At 36.1% G+C, this 11690-nt stretch overlaps 1 protein-coding gene across 3 annotated transcripts; it reads right to left on the bottom strand.

The window, feature by feature from the left end:
• Positions 1-304: 304 nt before the first annotated feature.
• On the bottom strand, positions 305-10543 carry LOC116304401 (uncharacterized). 3 transcript variants are annotated; one of them, XM_031714132.2, is made up of 2 exons: positions 10400-10543; positions 305-946 (listed from the first exon to the last, which is right to left on the bottom strand). In XM_031714132.2, the coding sequence occupies exons 1-2, from the start codon at positions 10449-10451 to the stop codon at positions 657-659; spliced, it is 342 nt and encodes a 113-aa protein (XP_031569992.2). In that variant the 5' UTR covers positions 10452-10543; the 3' UTR covers positions 305-656. The 3 variants fall into 3 exon arrangements, 2 of the variants coding, with proteins under 2 accessions (XP_031569992.2, XP_031569991.2); XM_031714131.2 differs by lacking the exon at positions 10400-10543 and adding an exon at positions 9521-9670; XR_016119343.1 differs by lacking the exons at positions 305-946; positions 10400-10543 and adding exons at positions 971-1059; positions 9521-9859.
• Between the last annotated feature and the right edge of the window lie 1147 nt (positions 10544-11690).

The raw sequence follows: 11690 nt of genomic DNA, 5'->3' as shown, positions 1-11690 counted from the left end.
AGTTTTTTCATCTTTTCACGGTGTAAATTTACCCTTTTATCATCACTGTTTCATTAGAAAACCCGACGCAGCTCACACTTGTTTTTAGCTAGTTATCTCCTTCCTTTATTTTCTCACTCAAACTCTTCTAAATTATAAGAAAAATACTGAAACAGGTATGCGTAAACGTTAATTTTCTCTATTGTCCATGAGATTTGAGTGTTGTATGTTGTAAATACTATAAAATGTAATGATAGTCGGGCGCGTGGAGTGGTGCTTGTAAAATATAAGTTTAAATTTATTGAGACAAATGCATTGATATGGATTCAACTCAAACAAATAATTTTATTCTCAAGGGAATGACACGTGGACTGAAATGGGAAAACATTACGCGCACGTTAAGGAGGTTTAAGAACGTCATCAAAATAAATATATATAAAAAAAAAGGAATAAATGGTAAATGATTTTTATTTCGATTCTAAACTAAATTCCCCTATATTGTTAAGAATAACTGTTTTAGCATATGACAACAAGGTAATTTCAAAAATGTCAGACAATATCTTCAAAACAGTGAAACTATTAATGCTATAATTACTTTTGAAATGATTAATTAATAAAAACAAGGTGCTCTAAGGCCAGGATTATATCTGCCTTTTTGTCATCTCCCGTTGTCATGGTTACATCAGGTACTTAGCAACGGCAAGAGCCATGGCAAGGAGAGTCACGACCTTCACAGGCTTCAAGGGTACACCTCCGTTACACAGGTCACTGTCACAGCAATAGGCTTCACAATCTCCTGAGTTCTTGCAAATTGACTTGGCAACATTGCACCCTAAGCTGTTTGTGCATGTCTTTGCAACTGCATCGTCACCTTTTACCTTCAAGCAAATGCCGCCTGAGCAGCTAGTCTTTCCACTCATGCAGTTCCCATTGCTGTTTCGACAGACATAACAGTCAATGGATAAAGCTAGATAATAATAACAATAATATTAATAATGATGATGATGATGATGATGATGACGGTGGTGACTGAGCAGTTCCCATTGCTGTTTTGACCGACATAACAGTCAATGGATAAAGCTAGATAATAATAACAATATTAATAATAATAATAATAATAATAATGATGGTGACGGTGGTGACTGAGCAGTTCCCATTGCTGTTTTGACAGACATAATAGTCAATGGATAACGCTAGATAATAATATCAATAATAATAAATAATGGTGATGATGATGATGGTAATGTTGATGGATGATGATGATGATAATAATGATGATGATGGTGATGATGGTGATGATGGAAGTGGTGGTGATAGTGATGGTGACAGAGCTACACACAACAATTACATCCCATATAAAGCTGTGTTCTCGGAATCCAAAACATTGCAAAAGACCCAAGATTTCATTGTTAATTGGAAATCGACACACTCCAATTAATTTGACTTTTCTTGCTTGATTCCCGAATATACTTAAGGTATTTTGATCTCTCAAAACACTAAATATTTCAATAACGCACAATTTTTTAAATCGGTTATTCTCAGGTCAGGTCAGGTCAGGTTTTCGAACTTGCTACTGGTACCATGTAACCCAGTACTACCTGCCACATGGACGGGTCGTCGGCGTCTAAACCGGCTTCCCCACTGGCTATCCAGTGAGGACGGTGGCTTGACATCCAGCAGGATTAAAAATAAGACCTGTCAAAGGGTGGAGGAGCTCGTAGGAGCCAACAGCCATCAAGCAAGCGTCTTCTAGGATAATGACGTAAAACCGGAGGTCCCGTCTGCTTGCACTTGACCCCCGATAAAGTGCACGTAAAAGATCCTGTTGTATTTTTCGTAAGAGTAGGGGATTGTTACCCGATACAACAGTCTGACCTTTAGTCGTGGTTTCGTCGTGCGTGAGTGTTTATTTATTTTATTTTCGTATCATTTTTTTTTTTTTTTTTTTTTCCGCTGTGGTATGGGTTGTGTAGCTGCAGCCACAGGCGCCAAGCAAAGCTCACAGCCTACCACAGTTTGTGGTTTTTCTTTTTGTTTAAAGCGCCTAGAGCAGATTTGGATAGGCGCTATATAAATATTTATTATTATTATTAAGAGCGACTGTCCAGAAATATCGAGCAAAATCGAAAATTTGTGGCCACAATCAAAAAAAATAAAAGTCCTTCATTTTTGGTCTGTAGAAACTGTTTGATGAGTTTATGAACGTACTGGGGTCGGTTTTTCGATCTACGTAAAAAATCCGGATTTTTTTGAAAAAAACGATTTCACCCCGTGTCGGTCTAAAAATTGCTCAAGAAACGGCTGCGAATTACGCTTTCAAAAACATTCTCGCTCCAAGTGAAAACCCAAGTTACAATCAAATTTGCAACTGAATTCAAGAAAAGGGGTGTTGAACAATTGTTCCAGGTGATTTTAGACGTTTTAAACTAAACTTTAGATAGAAAAAATTGCATTCTTCCAGCACAGTTATTCACAGTCTCGATTTTACCTCACATTTATAAAAGCGATTTTTCGCATGTGGCCATTCTCCAATTTTTACAAAACTCAAGCTGTACAATGTTCAAATGATAGAATAACACGAACTACAAAAATTAGTTTGGGTTTTTCCACAGGCCTTATGAAAACTTTATGCGAAGTTGGAAAAATTTGCCATGTAAATATGCAAATTAGCAGTTTGTTTACATCTCCACACCACAGATCACGTCCGCGAAAAAAGTCATCTAAAATAGTTTTAACAGCTTATTAATTCACACATTAGCCTATCTAAGGACTATCTAAGCATGATTGGCCTTTGTTATTATTTGAAACGATTATTTGTTGAAGTTAAGCCTACACTTCCGGTGTTGAAGACACTCAGCTTGCTTGCCTCGGTGGCATTCCATCGGTGCGTAGTAAACTTAGTAATCATAAATGACTGTCAACATGCTCTATAAACGTTACTATTCCTCACTAGTGGTATCCAGCTTATCACATAGTATTTTCACATACTGAGTATGCTTGAAAGTTTGCATTACTTTGTAAATAAGCAGGGATCAAACCTGTCAAAGCGGATTATGTGAGCTGATGGCGTGACAAACAACAGTTTGCGCGGAGCCGGACGTGACGTCGTTTGGTACAGTACGTTTTTTATTGCCTGAACATCTTGTGATTTGGCATAAACTAAAGAGAATCACTCGTTATCAAGACTCTCTATGAGCTTTCAATGATATTGTTCTTTACGACAAAAAGACCCCGATTTGAATAAGGCTGCGTTCATATTGTATGGCAGAAGGGGCGGGGGCAGATGAAATCTTTAAATGACAAAACAATTCTTAAGACCACCCAAAAGTCCCCAAAAAGTAATATAACCCCTCCCCCCCTGGCAAACTCTCGTAGCTTCTTCTAAAAATTTTGCATCCCCCCCCCCCCCCCCCCCATTTCTCTGAAAAAAGGTTTTCAACCCACCCCCCTTCCTTTTTATTGGTAAAACTTTTTCCGGTCCCCCCTAAATTTCATCTGCCCCCCCCCCCCCCCCCTTCACCCCACCACCACTCTCTGCCATACATTATGAACGCATCCTAATGTCTCATGGAATTCAGACATCAAAGAACTAGTTTATATAATAAGTTAACTGGAATCATCGAACCACATCCCACATCGATTTGCAATTAAGTAGCTTGCGTCCCTCGTGTTGTTCGACTTAACAAAGTCAATTCTTCCATTCGTAAGATAACTTCACTCTCTTCGTTGGCCTCCCCAAGACTATTTCTATATGTGTAAGGGACTGGTCATAAAGTATGGGGGGTTGGGGGGGTTGGGGGGGTTGGGGGGCAAAATCTGACAACTAAAAAGGGTGGGCCTGCAATTTTGCTTCTAAACTGGTTTTGGGTCATCAGGATTTTCAGCATCATTTTATGTGGACCACGATAAAAAACACTGATTCTATTCTGATTTTGCCCACCCCCATCCCCCCTATATTTTATGACCAGTCCCTAATCAATGATGTAGTAGCGTCAAGCTTGCACAATTTCACGACTTAGCACTGAGCAAGTAGTCATGGCGTCGTATAGACCGTATATATTAGTCAACGTAATGCTAGCAATCCACCAACCTTCCTGAACCAACAGTAAGAAAAACACCAGTCTCTTTTAACACAGTTTTCGATCCACTTTTGCTCAAACCCCACTCTGCTTTTGGATTCCTTTTGACATCGGCTTTGTGCTGAGAAAGAGTTACGGGTACAGAACATTTCGCTGATGTCCGTTTCCAGCTGACGCCCAAACGCACGGTGATTCCGACAGATTGTAAGGCTGTCTATGTTTCTAGAGGGCTCAAAAATACATACTCTTGCGAGAATTAATTCGACCTCGGTTTCAACTTCAACTATACTAAAACATCGTTTGTCCTCGGCGATATCCCGTTTAACATCTTGTCAAAGGAACGTTAGTGACAGATCTACTTCTTTCTTTTGGGTCAAACCCACAATGACCACCAATGATAGCTTGAAAAGAACATGATTCACGAGCCTCCATAACTGATGCTCACCATAATTAACAAATTTCTATACTGACTATAAACACTTTGTTAAATGCTACTTTTATTTTTGTCTACCTGGTAATGTACAACAAATTTTTGGAATTTGATTGAAACTATCAAATTCCTGGACATTTCGGCCACACACGCGTCATGTTCAGATCACAGTTCTATCAAATCGCACTATCGACATAAAATGTTATATATATATATATGTATATATACTTTAAAATGTATTTTCTTTTTTCTCATAGTCTTATATCAGATTTACGCTTCCACGAAACCAGGCGAGTCTATCATACATTCGATCTTTTGTACAGCCATGAAGCTAGTGGGGTAGGGGAGGGGGAACAGGCTACAACTGCATTCATTATACATGTAACCAATTTTAAACATGACTTCGATCAAGCAAGAAAACATATGACAGCTAAAAAAAACAAATCTTGATAATGAGTGATTCTCTTTAGTTTATGCCAAATCACAAGATGTTCAGGCAATAAAAAACGTACTGTACCAAACGACGTCACGTCCGGCTCCGCGCAAACTGTTGTTTGTCACGCCATCAGCTCACATAATCCGCTTTGACAGGTTTGATCCCTGCTTATTTACAAAGTAATGCAAACTTTCAAGCATACTCAGTATGTGAAAATACTATGTGATAAGCTGGATACCACTAGTGAGGAATAGTAGCGTTTATAGAGCATGTTGACAGTCATTTATGATTACTAAGTTTACTACGCACCTGATGGAATGCCACCGAGGCAAGCAAGCTGAGTGTCTTCAACACCGGAAGTGTAGGCTTAACTTCAACAAATAATCGTTTCAAATAATAACAAAGGCCAATCATGCTTAGATAGTCCTTAGATAGGCTAATGTGTGAATTAATAAGCTGTTAAAACTATTTTAGATGACTTTTTTCGCGGACGTGATCTGTGGTGTGGAGATGTAAACAAACTGCTAATTTGCATATTTACATGGCAAATTTTTCCAACTTCGCATAAGGTTTTCATAAGGCCTGTGGAAAACCCCAAACTAACTTTTGTAGTTCGTGTTATTCTATCATTTGAACATTGTACAGCTTGAGTTTTGTAAAAATTGGAGAATGGCCACATGCGAAAAATCGCTTTTATAAATGTGAGGTAAAATCGAGACTGTGAATAACTGTGCTGGAAGAATGCAATTTTTTCTATCTAAAGTTTAGTTTAAAACGTCTAAAATCACCTGGAACAATTGTTCAACACCCCTTTTCTTGAATTCAGTTGCAAATTTGATTGTAACTTGGGTTTTCACTTGGAGCGAGAATGTTTTTGAAAGCGTAATTCGCAGCCGTTTCTTGAGCAATTTTTAGACCGACACGGGGTGAAATCGTTTTTTTCAAAAAAATCCGGATTTTTTACGTAGATCGAAAAACCGACCCCAGTACGTTCATGAACTCATCAAATAGTGTCTACAGACCAAAAATGAAGGACTTTTATTTTTTGACTGTGGCCGCCCCGTGCTCGCCGATTTCTGGACAGTCGCTCTTAATAACGCAGACTTTATATTTTATGTTTTCGTCAGACACAACAAAATCACGTGACAGATTTTAACAAACAATGTATCTTCACGAAGTGTGGTTACTTGTCTTTTTGCCTTCGTAATAGTCAGATATTACGATAATAAGTGATCGTAAATTCATTCAGCATGACTCGTTATTCGCTTGAACTTGACAAAATAGCCTTATAACCTATATTTATGTATTTATATTAACTGTTTTGGCTTCAAAGTCTACTCAAAAAGGAACATGAGGTATAAGAAGCAAAATAAATAATTTTCTACGCACATTCCAGAGTTTGATCTTTGTCGTTCGAAGCGTTATGATCTCCTTTAATTTTTCTTTAAAAAATGGCGATTCTTAAAGAAATATCGATAAACTATAAAATGTAAAGCAATTGTGAGAGAAGTTTTGAGCAAATATTAGCCTATATTTACGATTTAAATGAAGCATTTTGATTTTAAAGCGAGCCGTGCGAAAGTGCATGCTTTTAATTTGAGACGTCGTTGCACAACAAGCTAATTACATATGCCAAAATCAGGATCCCGGAACTGGAACTAATAATTCATGAGTAAACCAGCCAATCAATGGGCTATTCTTGGGTCACATGATGTTACTTGAAACCTGATAAAGTGCTGTGAAAGGAATGCATTCAGTCTGGAGTAACTGGAACAAAATTAATGCAGTCCTATTTCCGTTACTCTAAGTCGAATAATTAATGAGATGAGAAGTCATTTCAAAGCCTCCAATATCGGACTGGACGTGATTTCAAGTCCGCGCAGTTAGTTCCAGTGGAACTAATTGCTTAGACTTGAAATCCCGTCCATTCCTGATTGTCGGCTTTGAAATATTACTTCCAGATTGAGTTTGTAGAGTATGGCAATAATAGACGCTCTGCCTGCAAACGGCGTTTAACACTGTCGTTCGAAATTTTGCAACTTATTTTTACTTCTGACTTTAGATTCTTCGAGACTCTGATACTAGTAAACCGTCCCAACCATCATTATCATTACTTCGACATGTCACGAAATACTTTATCAGTATTTTTGGAAGCTCAACTAACTAAATCCTCCATGCATGTTGAAACCAGGTCCTCCAGGTATCCCAGCTTACCCTGGAACCAGGTCTAGTTTAATTAGTTTCAGAAATATTTGCAAACTTTTTCATTTTATTATCCATGTAGTCACTAATAATAGAGGTTGGCTTTAAATATAAATAAAAATCAAGTTGTATTGATCATTGTAATAACTGTGAAAAAAAAGCAAAACTTTTACGAGTATTCGAAGAACCTCGTTTCAAGTTTCCTAGTATTTGGATAAGTTTTTTCAAGTTTTATCTATATTTTTTACATTTTTTTCCTCAGTGGAGGTTAAATAAATAGACAAATGAAACTTTTTCATGTCAAAATGGCGTACGTATGCTAATAATTGATTAAAGTGTGTTAAAACTTTGTGTCTGAACGTACTGTTGACATGACACGTTTAAAACTTTTAAATTCAAAGGGTTTTTTTAAAGATAGTAATACATATTACTGATAGTAATAAACCCGTTCAATAATAAAATGATATTATAATCTTCTAAATTACAGTTATATAACAATCTTTTTGTGAAAATGTCAGTTGCAAAAACTTAGACGAATGATTTTTTAAAAAAAGACACTCTAAGAGTGTGTAGTCGGGTTACATGAGGGAGAACAACTAGTATATGTATTATGGATGATAGCATCCATGCATAGAAATTTATTTGGCAGTTAAAAAATGATAGATTGAATGTAGGTGTGTTCTGAGCTCATCCACACTGTTTAATATATAATATAATAGTAAATTGATAGTAAATTGATATGTGGAGGAGGTCTGTATGTACATAAATGTGACCACACACGCACGCACACACACACACACACACACACACACACACACACACACACACACAAAAGAAAAAAAAAAAAAAAAAAGAAAAACTTCTACAATGAGTAGTATTCTCTGAAGATATGAGCTGAATGTTGTTAGATATATAGGTAATTTCGGAAATTGCCAAAAATAACACGGATAGCCCTTCCAGTCAGTCATACAAAGCTGTGTACAGTAACTTTTTGATGATTTTCGAAAATTCGTATTGATTTAGTTTTAAAGTTATGAGCTCAAATTTTCAGAGAATGCTTATTGTGGAATGCTTTTTCGGACTCTGCCCATTTATTTTTGCTTGTAACTTTATTTCCTGCACAGCGGATTTATGTAAATGAATCCCATCGATAAATTGATAATTAACAGTCATAGCTAAATTAATGGGGATTCTTTGTCATTTTTATCTGGGAAATAACGGCTAGGTAGTAGTTGTTATAAGATTATTTACCTGAATGAGAAAATCATATATGTATCATAATTCAACTCTGGCGAACTCATTCAAATCTAAAATGTTTAACATGAAACAATATTGAACAAATATAATGAAACAACCCGGAGCGATAGAGAAACAGCTTTTCACTCGATTCTAGTCATGTTTATACTAGATAGTTGATTGTTTGAAATTATTATCGGCTAAATACGAAATGAAGTTATTCTTAAAATGCAAACAGAAAATTTTCGTACCAGCATGTAAACGACAGTCAAACCAAGGAACTAAACAGCATCGATAACATGGCACATTCGGGACGTATAAAATAAATAAATTCCTGTTCAATAAATCTAAGTTGTTATGTCAAGAAAAGCTTTCAAAGTTGATATCGCGACTGCGATTTAGCGAGAACACATTAAGGTGGATCCGAACTAATTCAGAAGGAATAATCACACTGTTATAGAATTTAGGATAATCAAAGCACATTATTTGAAGGAAAAAAACACACTTGCATTGACGCAATTTTAATTCTTTAATTCCGTAAATAAGATTTTGTTTTGTTCCTGAGGTATTTAATGGAAGTCTACGCTCTTATCCCAAGAAAGAATAATATAAGCAAAGTTAATTTGGGATCAGTCGTTTTGCTACGTAGACGCCACCGATGGTAGAAGCAAATACGAGGTGACGAAAAGCGCTTAGCTCAGTTATTTCTTTTTCCGTTATTCTATCATTTGCATATAGTTATTCATTCGTAGTTTAATTCCTTATTAAGAATTTGTGTTGTTTTTAAGATATTTAAGGGAAAAAAGTTCACTTCTTTACCCAACAATTTGACTTGTTCAAGGTTGATTTCGGCTCAGACTGACGCCCCCAACGGTACGAGCGAACACTACAGAAACCACTAAAATCTATTATTAATATCTGTTTATCCCTTACCTTTTTATTAGACGTTAATAGCTTATTAAGATTTTGTGTTGTTTTTAAAATATTTAAGGAAAAAAGTCCACTTTTTTACCCAACAATTTACTTGTTCAAGGTTGATTTCGGCTCAGACTGACGCCCCCAACAGTACGAGCGAACACTACAGAAACCACTAAAATCTATTATTAATATCTATTTATCCCTTACCTATTTATTAGACGTTGATAGCTATCTACTTACCAGAAGGGATAAGATAAGCAAGAACGCAAAGTGTTACAATGAGGAGCTTCATCTTGGTTTAGTCCTGAACGAGGGTAATTCGAAAACAAACTTGAATCAAAATGAGTTGTACTCGGGTATGATGTTTTCCAAGAAATACGCGACCTTTTAGTGAAAGCAGTATTTTAAGGTGTAGCCCCTAATAGAAATGTGTCAATCAAACTCACGTGGTATAGTGAGGGTAAAGTTATGGTTAATTGGTTCATTCGTTAAACAGGTTACACTGAAATTAGGCTAGCCATGCATGTATAAATGATTCTGTGAATTGTATTTATAATGATTGATGGGATAACACGGAAACTTTTAATTTGCAAAACATTTACAAGTATTCGAAGAACTTCGTTGCAAGTTTCCACGTATTTCGACATGTATTTTCAAGTCTTATTTATTTTACCTAGAACTTTCCCTGTTTAATCATTCATGTGAAAATGGAGTGGGTATGCTAATAATCAAGATTAGGGTGTGCCAAAACTGTGTGTCTGAAAGTACATAAAGCTAATCAGGTTGTTGACAATAACGTATTTAAAACTTTTTAGTCCAAAAAGTTTTTATTTAAATAATAGTTAATGCTAATAGTAGTAAACCCGTTAAAACTAAAAGGTTTTTTTTTTATGTGTGAACAATATAAAGATATTGATTCTACAATACATTAATTACCTTAATAATTCAATATTATATTGGGAAAATTTCGTTTACAGAAACTTAGAGGAATGAAAGAATCTTTCAAAGTTTTTATCGCGATTTAGCGAGCAAACACTTGAGGAAAATATTCGCTAAAAATATTATTAATATCTTTGAGCCTTGTATTTATTTATAAGACGTTAATAGCTATCTACTTACCAGAAGGGATAAGTGCAGCAAGGACGCAAAGTGTTACAATGAGGAGCTTCATCTTGGATTAGTTCTGAACGAGGGTAATTCGAAGACAAACTTGAATCAAAACGAGTTGTTCTCAGGTTAGATGTTTTCCAAGAAAGACGCGGTCTGTTAGTGAAAGCAGTATTTTAAGGTGTAGCCCCGAATAGAAATATTTCAATCAAACTCACGTGGTATAGTGAGGGTTATAAAGTGATCGTTAATTGGTTAATTCGTTAATCAGGTTACAGTTTTCTAAAAAGACATAGCCATAAATATCTAATGAGATGCAAGATATCAGAGGATTTCAACAAAAAAAAAGTAAAATCGTTATCAAAAAAATAAATAAATGAATAAAATGACTATGAAATTTTATATATTTCAAACCTGGGTATGCTAGCCCAAACGTGACAAAACTTCAAGTGGCATTTTTTCATGATCAAGTAGTACTTTTTATACATCAAGTTGATTTTCATTACACCAAGACCCTTGTGTTCTATGTCTAGTAATTTGTTTCGCTTGTCTAGTCATTTGTTTTTGATATCAAGCGCAATGTTTAAGTTGACAAGCAGCCATCACAATCAAAAGTCATTTAGGTCTTTGCGATTTGCATAAAAAAGGGAACGCTAGAAGGACTCAGGAGAATGATTGATTTCGATCAGCTTGCGATCGATGAACCATTTTTCATGGTGTTTACGCTAGATTTTATATAGCAAATGCGGGCGCAGGGTATTTTTGGCTTTATTGCAATGTTTTCCAAAACCTAGTTTATATTTTTTTGAAATGTTTATATAGTGTTCTACTTATGTGAAAAAAATCAGACTGAGCAAATTTGAGCAAGATTGGTTTTTTGACATCTCAAATGTAGACTAGCAACTGCGCCCGCATTTGCTATATAAAATCTAGCGTAAACATCATGAAAAATGGTTCTTTGAGTACAAAAACTAGCGAATTCTTCGTAATGAAAACTCTTATCATGTTTTGGGTGTTCTCTAACACCAATAAAACTGTTTTATTGCCTAAAAACAAAGATAAACAAGCCTAAATTTACCTTTGAAAGATCTTCTTGTCAGCCGAACTTCCTCCACAAACGGTCCGCCATTGTTGACAGTCAGAGCCCATGCCCATGCCCGTTTCAACGCCCTCCCTCCTCCAACACGTGTTCCCTCCTCTCGCCCTGCGACTAGCTTCTAGACCTAGCGCGTTCATCGATCGCAAGCTGATCGAAATCAATCATTCTCCTGAGTCCTTCTAGCGTTCCCTTTTGTATGCAAAT

This window comes from Actinia tenebrosa, unplaced genomic scaffold (assembly GCF_029948245.1).
Source record: "Actinia tenebrosa isolate PJP-AT-01 unplaced genomic scaffold, QUT_ActTen_1.0 PGA_scaffold11__36_contigs__length_13525064, whole genome shotgun sequence".
Classification (NCBI taxonomy): domain Eukaryota; kingdom Metazoa; phylum Cnidaria; class Anthozoa; order Actiniaria; family Actiniidae; genus Actinia; species Actinia tenebrosa.
Note: the sequence above shows the minus strand (reverse complement) of the source record. Positions and strands in the feature narration are given on the sequence as shown.